Raw genomic sequence first — 14,920 nt, 5'->3', positions numbered from 1 at the left:
AGCTGACTTTTAAGATGTTTATATCATTGCAATATCCATCTATCATCCATACACTCCTTCCTCTCCCTGTAGCACCTGAATTTTTTGACCAATTTCAATCAAATGCGATTGAGAAAACAGCAATCCCAAATACACTCTTACAAATATTAGTAACCAAGTAGAAGAGAAGAGGTTCCATTAAGAGAAAACACTTCAGTATGAGGAAAACCACAACATTAGACACCAGCAAATCTACACAAAAAAAGCCAAAGGAAAGGCGGCTTCATAAAACTCTTCTGCTTACAACAAAATGACCTAATTAAAACTAGACAAAGTCAGAGGCAACTAACTAGATCCCACTGCCTATGGGACTCTCACTAGGTGATTTTCCATGCTGAAGTTCAAAGAGTGAGACAAGAATGGCTTTCAAGAGTATCCCACAAAGTGAAGGCATGGAAAAGCAGGCATGCTTTTAGCTGAGAGAAACCAACAGGCAGGTGAAGCTGGTGTTGGTGAGGGGACTGTAGGGGCAGATGAGTATTTCTTTCAGCATCAAGAGAACAAGAGAATCCCACAGAGCCATCCTAGAGTCTCTACTCCTAGCAGAGCCACACATCAAGTTCACAAAAAATCAAGACGCCCACAAGCCCAGGCACTGCAACTAATCCCCAGTCCAAGTACTGATCCTCAGCTAGGAGGCACAGTGCCAGAGAAGATGAAGATTCTCCCCCGCCTTATCCTGCTATCTACTAAGCACAAGGGTAGTTGGATCGCTCGGGCATATGAATGACTGCTAATTCTATCCCAGAGATAAATGCACTGCAGTAACAGGCAAGTGACTTTCAGGCATAGCATGAACCATTTTTGTAAGTCACTCTGGGATTTCTAAAGACCAAAAAGCAGTATTTTAAAATAAATAGTCATGTTTATTCAAAGCATCAGAGTAGTTTCAGGTAAAGTATTATATCTGTTCTACCAGAGGAAAAAAACGCCTGAAATGGACTTTCCCTGTCACCATAGATAATCCTATTCTATCTTGTATATAAACCACTTCACAGGATCTRTCCTAAAACCAGATAGATTTCTTGCCTGTATCTATTCCTATTTAAGAGTTTTCCAGTCCCTCAACGTTCTTGCAGTAGGAAACTTTCATTTAACGTCCAGTCCAAATTTATTCATGACCAGTTTTTACCCATTTGTTCTTGTGCCAACCTTGCCCTTCAGCTCTTAGAGTTGCTCCCCCTCCCTGATATTCACCCCTCTGATGTATTTATAGATGGCAGTCGTGTTCCCTCTCAGCCTTCATTTTGCAAACTAAACAAGCCAAACTTTTAGTCTCCTTTGGTCAGCCAGGCTCTCCAACCCACTGAACACCACACTAGCCCTTCCCTGCACCTGTTCCAGCTTGAATTCCTCTTTCTTGGACATGGGCAACCAGAACTGTACAACACATTCCAGAGGAGTGTCCAATAAAGCCTTGTACAATAGCATTAGTACACCCTTATCTCCAAGGAAATAAATCCCCAATAATCTGCCTTTTCCACAGATGCTTCAGCCGTGAACATAAAACACCCTGTAGTCAGCTAGTACACTCAAGGTTTCCCAAGAGATAGCAAACCATGTTAGTCCCAAAATGCACCTCTGAAAAACGCACCTCTGAAAAAACCCTACTGACAAGCACTGAAGTGCCGCAACTGAAACACTACACCAGCATTAAAGGAATAGCTTTAACCTCTCAATTTAGTAACCTAGATGTTGATAAGCCAAGCTGGCTCAGTCTGTTTTGTGTTGACCAGACTCCCAGTCCCAACAAACTGCCTAGCTGGTCTCACCAATGCAGAGGCAGCCACACCAGCAGGCACCAACAGAAACCAGCTATCCAGCCCCCAGCTTCCGTGGGGCCCACTTGTCTGTGCCCATCTGCACAAGCCATATACAATGTTCTGAGCCCAAACTAGTGTCAGCACTAAAATCCTACAGGAAGAAGATATAAATTCAGGCAGAAGGCAGATTCATGGGCTCAAACCTCTACAAGAGGGAAGGATATGCAAGGGAGACATTTACTCTATATTCCATTCTTCTGCTCCTCTCTGATCATCTCCTATTGGCCACTGTCAGAGATGGGATACTGAGCTAGACAGACCGTTGGCCTGACCCAACCTGTCAAGTCATGTGCGCCACTATGGAAAAAAAACTTTTACCCTATTTATTTCAGCATTGGGTCTCCACTCTTCACACTCGAGATTTTGTGGCCTCTCACTATTTATATTTGATTTCATAACACCTTGGTAAACAGCTGAGATATTGTTGTCTGATACACTCAGGCTCACAAACTTTTTTTTTTTTTTAAATGCAATCAGTAGTACATCCACATCATATACAAAACAACTAAGAAGTGTTACTATTCCATTCCAGTTCTTCCCAGCCCAGCCGGGAAAGGAAAACCCTTCTTGCTAGGGCCAGTCATTGTTACCTGAGAAGCATTAAGAAAAGCCCACAGGAAAAGCCTAAATGCTGATTTGCTACAGCAGTTGGGTTTTTTTCTCCTGTCCTGAATATGAAAGACTGAAGCTAATATTAAACTCAATCTATCCCAGCCACTACAGCTCCATTCGGCATCTGTCTCTCTAGCACTCCCCATACTGCTGACACCAAACTGGTAAGAGCTGCACCATAACCAGGTCAAACTACCATACCCAGGGGTAAGCATGGGAAAGGCAGGTCCAGCTACCAGAACCCCAGAGAAGTGAGCCAGAGAAAAAACTGACTGACCAGCTGGACTGGGAGTGTGCTGGGAATTGACCATTTCAATGCCTACAGGAAACTGGATATCCTGGAGCCAAAAGTCTCTGCTCTTTCATAGTTTAGGGCAGGAAAACCCACAGATTAGGAGCATGCCAGCACCAGAACCTAAAGGCAAGGACTGCACATGAAGTTGCAAATGCAATTAAAGTCCGGTGAGTCTTTTGCGCCTTCTAATTGGGCAACAAGAGGAGTCAGAGGCCATTTTTGCTAAGATACTTTCTGAGATATAGGCATGTGCAAGCAGTAGATGCACTCTCAGCCAAGACCTCCAGGACAACTCTTCCTCCATGATCTGGTTCTCATGTCTCCTGGATATCAAAATAATTTTAACTTATCTTCATTCTTACTAGCAATTTCATAGCTTCACAGTAAAGAAGTTTTCAGGGATGAAACTGCTGAATAAATGTATGTATTGCTGATCTTCATGTACTCATCAGCTTCCTAAAACTCACCAGCCAACAACAGCAGCTGTTTGAAAACCCTTTACCACCTGCCTTCCCCCCCGCCCATCCCCAAAGTCTTTTTCCCTGTGCACTAAACACTCAAAACACACTTACCAAGTTATCATATCAACCCATAACCATGCCTGATAATTACTTCTTAAATCAAAATTTCTTCCACTGAATTTCAACCAAAATAAATATGGCATAGAGAACAAATGTATGCTTATAGTGAACAACCATTCATCAGCTTAAGTCACTCTAATGGACACCACTTTAAACTAAGCCTGCACCATCTGTTCTACCCCTCAATTAGAGAAGCCAAAAATTATTCAAAGCACAGTTTAAGAAAGAAAACTAATTTATGTATGTAAGTTTTATTTCTCTTCAGCTCAGTGAAGCAAGCTCTTGTAATGCTTAAGATTCAGACATAGATGAGAGTGCAAGGCTGCTTTCCCTAACATAATTAGCATTTTTGTCACGAGAAATAAAATTTCCCTGTAATATTTCACCATATATTTTGTTTTAAGGAGTGTGATGCCCCTGTAAGTAACAAAATCAATTAGGAGCTAAAATAACCAAATCAGAAGTCCTGCATACATAAACACAAATCAACACCAGGTCCCAGATACACAACCCTGCACAGCTCACACCCCGAGGGACTGGGTCTACCAGCACAGCTTTACTTGTACAGCGAGGAGGCCTTTGCAAGCGCAAGGTCCTCAGCCACCAGAATCTGTTACGCAGGTTAGTTTGTAGCTGCCCCCTTTATAGTCAAAGCCGAATCCTGCAAGCCACTGGGCACAGAGCCTCACACACATGGATCAAGCTGCACTGGGGCAAAGGGATCCTGCCATGTAGAGATACTCTCCTTGGCAAGAAGATCCTGTGCACAGTGAGAACAGAGTAGGTCCAAAATCTTTCTAACTGCAGAGGCACAACAGAAACAAAGTTTCATCCAGTTCCTTACTGGTAATCCCCACCCCGTTTCAATCTGAACTAGCCTCTCCTAAAGCTTTGCAATATGAGAGGTTGATGAGGACCTTTGCTCAAGTACATGGACCTTTATCCTGCCCGGACCATCTCTCCAAGCAGAGTTCACTCTCAGTTGTTGCCAGTCAAAAACAAAACAAAATACAAAAAAACCCCACCCACACAAAAAACAAAAAACCCACAGCAATACCAAAAAAATATAAAACTAAACTGACAGCACAGGCTACACCTTGCAGGGAAAGGAAAGGTGCGAGACCCCTCATCTCCCATTGCTAGATGGTACAGTGCTTTCCTGGTGGTTGGCAGTGACCTCTTGCCTGCTGCTCCCCAACCTCAGGCTGCCCCTAGGAATATCATGCTGATAAAAGACCGCTTTAAGATCCYAGATATATACCTAAACACTTATACACCGTAATGTGAAACTTCAATGGCACATCATAGCCTGGGTCTAGAGAAAGCCACATTAGTTACAGATGAGTAAGGAGATCCTGTCTACCTAATAACTGCCAGAAGTAGCTCAAAGTGAGATGGTTCACTAGGATATTTTTGATGATTTCAGCTCTTTCCCCTTGCTTCACGATTGTGAAGCTGAGAGGACRTGCCAAAGCACTGGACATCACTGCATAGGTTTGCTGCACATCAAGACTGACAGTTCAGTGCAGGCCTTTGTTACTGTTGAGAGTTTCTAAGCTCTGAAAAAATCTTTTTGATTAGTAGGGGAGAACATGGAGTCCAGCAGAACCACCATTCTGAAACAGCACACACAAGCAAACAAGCCAGCGGGAGAAATCAAGCAGAGAGAGGGGAAAATTTCCTCTTTTGATCAGTAGTGTCTTGCAGTCAGTTCTCCATCCCAGTCTCTCCAGTAAACCTCACAACTCCTAGCAGGCATGCAAACATGGACTCCCTGCTGCGGGTAACTGAGCTCCAGGGAAAAATAAAAGTCCTCAAAGAGAAGCCATCTTTCCACCTCTCTTCTGTCCTCTGGCTACCTACTGGCATTACTGGGAAAATATAGATCAGGCAGTGCCTACTGGGTGCAATTCAAGTGTGCTCCTGACAAGCATAGATAAGCAGCAAAGGGTCTTGCACAGGACCTCAATGCCTTGCTTCATATAACATCCCTCATGCTTCCTTTACTTGAAAAGATCTGAGCATCTTCTGTACCTCAGGCAGCCACCTGCTATGAAGCAGGGACAAGTGATCAGGTCACATCGCTGCTTGATAGAAGAGTGTTGAGGTGTCCATTTGACAGTTCAATGCTATTAGAAGTATCTTGAGTCCCCCTCTCCTGTTTGATACATGATGCTTTTAGACTTTGATAGCACCAAGGGAAGAGGAACATCTCTTCCCCTCCATCACTGCCTTTTGCTGCATCACTCAAAAGAGAAGATGGTATCATCTCCCTCCCAGTGCTGAGGTTAAAGATTTCACAAAATGGCATCAGGTAAAATAGAACCAGTGCACAAAAACCCCAAAACATAAAAAACCCACCAACCACGGTCACAACTTGCACAGCTCAAACTTGTACACCAGTGAGGKAGACAGCTTGAGCCCTCCTTGTAAAGGCTTAGTAATTTCATCATCAGTTGGGGTTCCTTTAGTCTAAACTCCGAACAGTACTGCCACACAGAAGTCACTTCTCTTTGGCTGGCTGATGTTTCCCCAGGGATAACATAAGCACATTTGTTTAGTTAGAACAGTCCCAGACAGACAGGCAGATGCCATGAATCAGCTGAACCCTCTCCCAAGCTAATAGGTCTGTTATCCAAATCCAGCCTAAGTTTGAGAGAGCACCCTTTATCACTGAAATGTTAAGAAATTTCAAATCTTGCAGATGGTCTCAATCTTTGTTTTGAATTGATTTTTTTTTTTTTTTTTCAGATCAAGGAAACGACATGAGTAGAGACAGACTGCAAATATAACAGCTTTTTCAACCGTGACCAAACAACTGCAGTTTAGCTCTCCAGATGGCTACTCTAGGGCAGCGATGTTTGGCCTTTCACTCTTAGGGTTGTTACACTAATCCATGAACTGGATCAGATCACATCAGCTACACTGTTCTCTCTAACACCAGGCACAGCTGAGTTTCCACAACCCCCCACAAGCAGTCAAGAAGAAAGGTGACAATATTACAGATGCAGGCACTAAAACAAAATGGAGACTGGTATATGACAATGCACTAAGTCTTGGTCTGATACTGAAGCAGGGTCACTCCATCACCAAACTCCAGGTGGTCAGCCTGTCTCACTTAAACATTTCATACCCTCTATTTTATTGCCTCACTGARCAAAACACCCTCCCATACACATCTCTGAGAAAGGCCTCTGTTATGCACATTAGAAGTTAACTTATCAAACGCAGCAAATGCTACCTATAGAATATGCACATTAATGAACAATCAGTTCAGTTAGCAGCATGAACTCTGAAATGGAGTCACGCCAACACAGAAGTGGCACCAGTTTGTTACCGGGTAATGAATACTACACTGGATTTTGTRAGAGTATATATTTCAGACAGATTGGGAAGGAGAACAAGTTATCCTCAAAAGGATCACGTTTAATTTGTAAAGTACTGCATAGCTCTAATCCGTATCAGTTCATAAAATCCATGCAAACAGCAAATTTCATGACAATTTCAAGTTTATTGTGCTTGTGTTACCTTTCTACTGAGAATCACGGAAGCCTAAGAAAAAGCCAGTTAGGAAGAAGAGGGGCAATAAGAACATGCTATGCTCTCAGAAAATTACACATAGTGTTTGATACTGACAGCAAACTAAGTAAGATTTCTTTGTGGGCCAGAATAGTCCTCCATCAAGCTTGTACTGGCTCTCATTTTTTTCATTCCTGTATGCCAAACAGCTTCCACTGCAGTTGCTTGTTGACTAAATGAAGAGCAAAAGTGCATCTGCACAGAACACACGAACCAATATACTGCATTCTTGTTTCAATCAAAATTTCTATTAAAAATATAGTTTAAATGAATCTGAGGATGTTCAACTCCAGATCACAAGCAACCTATATGCTAGTCTCTCCTTCACTTCCACAGGAGAGAACTCCAGTTAACAGCTGTACTCCACAGTAAAACACACAGTTAATTAGCTTCAGGCTTAGGTCTGTAGGAAGTTTTACCCTCAGAGATTTTTCCAGACTCATGAGAAAGGAACAAAATCCCCTAGTTCTCCCTATAGCAGCAGCTTAGGTGCCCTGTTTGCCTTGTTAGTGTGCCTCAGGAAAGGACAAGGACAGGCATTTTTCCAAACCACACTTGAGAAACMCTCTCCAATGAGGAAACCAGAGTACATGGGAATAGTAGCTCTTCTTCACGAAGAAGTGTGGGGAAATGAAAAAAACACTATAGGGATAACAAGGTGGTTGAGTTTCTTGTCTCACTCATCTCTGTTGATGCAAAATCATCAAATCCAACAGAAGACACATGCTGATTAGCTKTCTTGAGCTAACTGTAATAAAACAATGAATTGTACTTTAACTGCCCCCAGAATTTAGAAAAAAATCTAGCAAGAATCAGTGACCATGTGAAAAGATACTGGCAGAGCATGTGCGTGTGTGTATACACATATACTTTTTGCAGCTTTAGAACTCTTCTCCCCTTTTCTTTCTTTTTTAAGATAACAAAATTTCATCAGCTTTGCCAACTACTGGGATGATCAAAGCATCCCACAGGCAAACAAGATTTCCAAAAAATCTGTATATCAAAAAGCATGAATACCAAATAAAAATCCATTTACTAAACTCTCACTTGCTRAAGTCTTACCACCATGAGTCCTCAATATCACATCAACTATCAACTATTTACCAAGAAATGGGATACAAATGGTTGATTCAGCATGATTATCATTTTACAGAACAGTATGTTAGAAAGTYTACCATATAACTCATTTAGATCAAGCAACACTTGACAATGAAACATCTAACTAATCACATTCCACCTGGAAAGTCTTACCTTATAGTTGCTGGAATTTACCCAAGAAGTGGCCAGTCCATCAACCATTTTATCCAGCATAGTCTGATCATGTTCAAGATCAGCTGACTTCTGTTTATCTGAGAAGTAATCTATCAATTCCTGGCCAACTTGAAGTCTCTTTCCAACATCTTTCTGCAGCACCTGCGCTAAGCAATACTCCATACTGGGCTCCATAGTGTCTTAGAAATACAGCACCAGCAAGAAAGCTAGAGGGCAGCAGGTCCAAAAAATCCTTCTACAAACGTATGCAGGAGGTCGCCTCTTTGTTCGATGAAGGTTACTGAGGGTCTGGGTTTCAAAGATGCAATTCYGAGAATGGCAACAATGCACCATGTGTGTGTGAAGAGCAGCTGGCAGGATATTAAAAGTCCAATTTAAATAACTAGTAATAAATGAAGCAGCAAGCAGTGCTRTACTGTTGGGTCTGCAATAATTCCCAATTCAGCAGTCCATTCTGAAAGAAATGAAAAAGAACAGTATYATAGGTTAAATTAAGAATGGAGAAAAAAAGCATGCCACAAAATAGGTTATTCACATACAGCTGCAAAGCTGTGATAAGCTGGATTGAGCAGCATTGTTCTATTTTAAGGGATCATACGAGGTAGGTCAGGACAAAAACCTTTGGTTATTCTTTACAGCAGCAGTTACCCATCAGCTCTTTAAAGGTAGTTTTCATGACAGACACAGTATATCTGGCACTTAAATAAGAGCTGATTAATGAACAATATTCTCAACTACTAGAGTCACCATCCACCCACAAAGGTAGAGACAAAATCCTTATGCAGGTCACCAGGAAAATGCATGTTTCAAGARGTGAACAGAGGAAGAGGTCTGGATCCTGTTTTGACTGTTAGTTTTCAGCAATCAATGCCATCAYCTGGCCTACAAGATACAGCTGTAAAATACAGGTCTAACACTGGTAATATAAAATGAGCAGTTTTCAAATACAAAGTGCTCAAGCTGTTTTCAGGCTGAACCCTATTATATCACAACTACACAGACCGAGGGAACAGCATTGGCTTCTTCCTAGCATATATTGAAAATGCAGTTCCACCAACAGTGCCTGTGATCCCCCAAGAACCAAGACCATGTAAAAGAAAGGCAGAGCCAAACTTTGTTGCCACTCAGAGGCAGCAGCATCCGCAAATTAAGCTTTTTGCTTATGTTTAAACAAACACACACACACGCCACCACATGGCTTTGCCTGAGGTCTGGTTACGTTCCCCAACCCTAGAGGCTCTTCTGCCCCATAACACAGGAACTGCATTAGGGAACTTTTGGGCCAGCACTGCCAGTTGCAAGCTCTGCTTCGCAGCAGCTGCAGCCTTTCTTTGTACCTCCCAATCTGCAGCCAAATGAATCCTTACAAGCAGCCAGGGACCAGACCTCCCAGCCTGTCCTCCAGCCTCCTGCAGATCAGGGCTCCTGTCATCACCAACTGCTTCCTGAAGCACTCCTTCACAGGTCAGCTCTTTTAGGAGGGGATGATAAAAATCCAGAATATCTTTTTACTTCCCATCTAATAATATCCAAAGTTAGAAGCCTGCCCTACTTTCTCCACCAGTGCAAGGAAAGCAGGTCAAGCTCAGTGCAAGGAAAGAGGCTGTGGAGCAAACACCCGGTTCAATAAACAACTGGAAGGAAGCTAGAAGCACAAGTTCACTAATTGGAAGCACTGGGGCAGCAAATCTATATACCTTCTGTTTGAGCAAATAAGGTTTGCACAAAAGACTTATTTAATAAGAATACAATGGATCTGATAGCAGATGAGATACACAAAGTCCTAGCCTGGAAACGAAAGCACACCTTGCAGTAGACTACTTCAGTTCATTATCTCACCTCCATCTTCCCTGGCCAGACTTACAAACTGCCATATCCTACAAAAAACAAAACAAAACAAAAAAAAACCACCCCACACACACACACACCAAGCAGAGCACCTAGAGCTAGAGAGAGAGAGAGAGAGCACAGTGGCTTGTGGCCCAGGGCTTTCCTTAACCCCACAACTGCAAGCAGACACTTCCCAGCTGCCTGGGACTTGATGTGCCGCTCATTCATCAGGCAGGAGGAGTCACAGGAGAGCAGATCCTCCGTTCAGGCAGTCAGTTCAACTCTGCTGGGTGACAACAATCAAAACTGGTTCTGTACATCCAGGGACTCATCTCAGTCAAGTGTGTAGAAAATCCTACCATCAGCAAGAAGGGCTTGTTTGGGCCTCTGGACTAAACTCCCTTCTCACCAGCAAAACCTGACCCTCCAGAGCAGCACCTGCAACTGCACACGCAGTACCTAGGGCTTTAAATTAGTGCTGTGACAGCTTACCACTTGTGACCACTACTCCAACCCGAACTGTCTCAAGAGTATACCAAACTCACCATTTTGGCAAAGCTATTTATCTACCTATTAACTGGGAAACGCAGAAAGCCATGTCTTCTACCACTAAACTATCTGACTGTCAGGCTGTAGGTAAGACTGAGGCTTCAAGATTGACTTGACTTCAGATTCCAAAATTGAACAGCACCTCCAATACTGCAATAGGGATCAATGCTCAGAGTCGGAACAATGCCATTTTCCTTTAAAAAGGGAGATGCTGATTCCAAACTAAAGGACAGCCAGACCCTCTTTTACTACTGAAGCTATAGTTTCACGCATTTCAGTTAAGCACCACCTCTGAAAGCAGTGCTTTGCGCCTTCCCACCCTTGAGCAGCACAGACTTGTGGACAGTGATACAGGTTTAAACTGACCTAGCCAGAAAAAATCAGTTCCTCAAACTAGCTCACTGCACAGCTCTATGAATACCTTTAAATAATACTGGCCCATCCCCTGCCCTCTAGCATGGGCTGGTCCTGCTCCTTGCTGAAGGCACTCCAGTTTTGTGAGGCAGAATATTACACAGAGTAGCCTCTAAGCACCTAACAGAGGAGGGTTTTCAAACAGCAAGGCATGATTTCACTGGGTACCTGGCTAGCAGGCAATTACTGGTGAAGGGATACAAAGATAGGTGATGCCTATCTGTTACCATGCTCTAGCTGGAACCGTGAAAGTTACTGGTGTGGTTTGTTTCTGGACACCAGATACAGCACATGCAAAAGAGGACTTAACTGTGTTAAAATTCAATAGAACATGGTGGAAAAAGTTTCTTAATTGCTCTTAAAATGGAAACATGGAACTTGTTTAAGCTTGAAAATTAATTCAGATTCCAGCAGGGTGTGAATGACTGTTGGTTACCACAGAATAGCCATTTCTGATTAACTTCACATATAGACAAGTCCCAACACATCCAAGAAAGCATTAGCTGGCCATGAGAATGGAAAGTTCAAAGTTTCTATTTTCTTCTATGTGGTTTTCATTTAAAAGTTTATAAGTCTCTGCCTACAAGCAAACTTTTAAGAAAACTAATTTAAACAAATTTTTGTAGGAGTTTCTCTTGTTTTTCTTAAATATTATGCAAAGGAAAGCATAAAAATAATTGTGTTGCTCTGCAGAAGAACAGATTTGTGTAGTAAGTTTGTGGACTGAAGTCTAAAGAAGATGCACTACACACTATACAGCGCCACCTTCAAACACATGCATGGGAGAAGAGCCATAAATACCTTTGAATCCTGTGGAGGGCAGAAGTAACAAGCTAAGAGGAAAGCTCAAGGTTGGCGTATATCTACCAGCCAACAGGTGCTTAAGTGAAATCACTTCTGTGGTTTATTTTTCCTGAGGTTTGGGGGTTTTTGTTTGTTTGTTCTTTAAAAAGCATTTCCACACACGTTAGGAAGCCTATTAATTCCCCCTCTTCCTCACAAGAGGAAGTGGAAAAATACCATCTGGGARAATCAAGTCCTAGTCTAAGTTTGACATCAGCCAAGATAATCCACAAGAAAAGCTATTTTCCCCACCACCCCTGTTACTGTAAAAATAAAGTTCTCTCATTCACTATAAAGCCGTCAGAACTAAGTGCTTGGTCAAAGTTTCTGCTAGTGACACACCTAGATTTTTCCTTCAAGAGCTACCCAGCAGAAAGCCATTAGAGATGCTTAAGTTTAATGCCAGTTTAGGGCTCAAAATGATAGATTTTAAAGAAGAAAGATGATAAAGACTCAACAGCCCAAAATTACTCAGCCAGATGCAATCACTATAACACCACAAAAGTTCATACAAYTCACAGCAAAGCAACTGGTTCAGCATGTAGAATAAGTTAACCCAAACAGTAACGAAGAAATACTTATTACCTAAAATTCTGTAGAAACATTAAACTGAGTACATAAGACAATGAACTTTTTCAGTGTTTAGGAGAACTCACTCAMCCTAGACTAAGTGAAAGTCTGCATCATTTTGTAACTGTAAATTAAGAGATTAGGATATTTTTATAGGAAGCTTTACATCTCCTTCCACTTGCATTGAGTAAGGAAACATGCAGCACGTAGAACAGATGCAACACTACTGTCCTGGGGGCTTATCTATACTTGAGCGCTCTTCCAACATACCTATYCTACTTTAAAAATTATACCCTGCTTTCCTCCACTCTAGCCATCATGTTTAGTTATCTTCATCATGTTTCATTATCATCTTCATTTGCAGACAAACCCGTACAGGTCAGAGCCTCCCCAGTCAGCTGCTCCAACACAGCTACTCAGGACACAGGCTGCAGAGAGAAAGTGTTGCTGCTGCTTGCAGTCACTATAAGCAACTGCAAATGCTGCTGGACTTGCTGTTCCAAGCCTTCCCCACCACCTTCCTGCACCTACTGCCAGCCAGTAAGTTTGACTTTTAAACAGCTCCCAAACTTGACATTGCTTCTTTGGTGTAATATTTAATTTTTGTGCGGTTAATTATAGCACAGCAGTTGTATAAGTAACACAGCAGTGCAGTTGTACCAACAAGCCTCCTCTTTCATAGTTCTCAGGACCTAATTGCATGCAAACTTCAGTTTGAAATTAGTTCAAGGTACATTAGACAGACACCTCCTTGAACCTTGACTTTCCACAACAAAAAAAACTCCCTCAGGAGACCTCCACCCTAGCAAAATGCAGCAACTTTTCAAATATAAAAGCTACCAAGCATCAAGCTCTCTGTTGTTCACTGTTACTGGAAGGTGTAAATATTTAACTATTGGGTTTATCAACCAGACACCCTTGTGCAAGAAGTTCAGTGCAAGGACAATGGCACCTAGAAATAAAGTACTGCAATGACTAGATGCAGGTCTCATCTGCAAGTAGTTGAAAGCTTAATCTCTGCATAAAGCGTGGAAATTGTCAGCCTTCTATCCCCTCATTGCCCTCCCTGGTTTTTTTTGTTTTGTTTTTGTTTTTTTGCTTCAGCTGTTATGGCTACTCCCTGCCCAGAGTGGATTTGCTATCAGATCTTTACAGAGTATGAAAACACTCAGAGCTCAATTAGATCTCCTCTTCCTCGGATGTTTAAGTAGTGGTGGACAAAGCATCAGTACTGACAGCCTTTGTCTTAAAATACTCTTTCTAGTGCAAACCCTAGGGGAGAATGAGGTGGCAAGTAAACATCAAGTGTTCTATTTGAAGAGTAAAGCACCTTTTTTTTTTTTGAAGCCAAAGGCAGTTGGCAGGAGTTACCCACCCAGCAATTAACAAGAGGTCCCTCCCTCTTGTTGAGCTGTCTCCATAGGTAGGCAATAATGTTTCCTTAATGCCCAGGAATGTTTCACAATCACTATGGTTGTTTTAGATTAGTAATTAGTGTTAGCTTTCTACTTCAACCTCCCCTTAACCCAAAGATGTCTTTAGATTTCCAGCCTGACAAGCAGACTCATGCTTTTCTAAACAGAAGTTACTGATTAGCTGATGGGATGGTCCCACACTTTACTCAATGTACTAAGTGCCTCTGACCACCCTTCATGCAGTTTCTTTCCACTTCCCCCATACAGTAACTTTAYCTGTCTTTCAGACAGTGCAACCACCGCACACACACTACAGGTACTCAGCAGGGCAGTCTTGCTGATAACGCAGTGCAATTAAGTACTGCCCATGTGCATGCGGCTTCCTTGCTGGAAGTTTTATTAGGTCTTCAGTGCRGGCTTCCTCCTCCTCCTCCTCCACTAAGGAAGCTTTTGCTAAACTCCCTACTGCTGCTGGCAGTTTCAAGAGCCACCACTGGCTGAAGGCTTGCTAGCACACTGCTAATAGTAATCATTTTTAAGCTTACTTGGAGTGAGGGTATTAAGGGGCTTCATGTTTAAAGTACAGACTGGAGCTAATTCATGCTGGTGCCCAACTTCACTGGCATGAGGAGATCTGAGGCGATTTCTAGAATGAAAATGGCTGCAAGATTTCCAGGGCTTAAACTAACTGAGGCCTTCTAGCCCCCATACAACCCTCCTCCCAGGACAGACACTAGCCTGGAAAGYCGTACTGCATTCACTCTGGGTTAGATGAGAGATAAGCTTCAGCTAATAGGAATTCTTCTGCCTCAGTAACCGAACACCTCATACAGAGRTACTGATTTCATCGAGGCATCAACCTTCAAAGAATCTCCACAGTAATGAGGTTGCAGCAAATCAAAATTACTTGCCAGCTTAAGACCTGAATGTGACCCCAACACCTTACACTAATGGCACCACCTTGCAGAGCAGGAGTAACTCTTCAAGAGTAGAGTAGAAATTTATGAGTTTTCATGTACTTTGTTCTCCTAATATAACCCCTATTTGAAATTAGTTTGGTTTTAACTTTGTCTGATATCAAGGACAAGCCTAGAATGA

General features: G+C 42.4%; 1 protein-coding gene across 9 annotated transcripts in view; it reads right to left on the bottom strand.

The window, feature by feature from the left end:
* CLASP1 (cytoplasmic linker associated protein 1) overlaps positions 1–8,655 on the bottom strand; it is a 184,538-nt gene extending 175,883 nt beyond the window's left edge. For all 9 annotated transcript variants that reach the window (XM_026082155.1, XM_026082156.1, XM_026082158.1 and 6 more), the window contains exon 1: positions 8,181–8,655. In XM_026082155.1, the coding sequence (XP_025937940.1) occupies positions 8,181–8,375 (195 nt within the window). In that variant the 5' untranslated portion in view covers positions 8,376–8,655. The remainder of the gene's footprint in view (positions 1–8,180) is intronic.
* Positions 8,656–14,920: the final 6,265 nt, after the last annotated feature.

Source organism: Apteryx rowi, unplaced genomic scaffold (genome assembly GCF_003343035.1).
Source record: "Apteryx rowi isolate R43461 unplaced genomic scaffold, aptRow1 scaffold_57, whole genome shotgun sequence".
In the NCBI taxonomy this organism is placed as follows: Eukaryota; Metazoa; Chordata; class Aves; order Apterygiformes; family Apterygidae; genus Apteryx; species Apteryx rowi.
The sequence above is the reverse complement of the archived record's forward strand: the minus strand, read 5'-3'. Positions and strand labels throughout refer to the sequence as shown.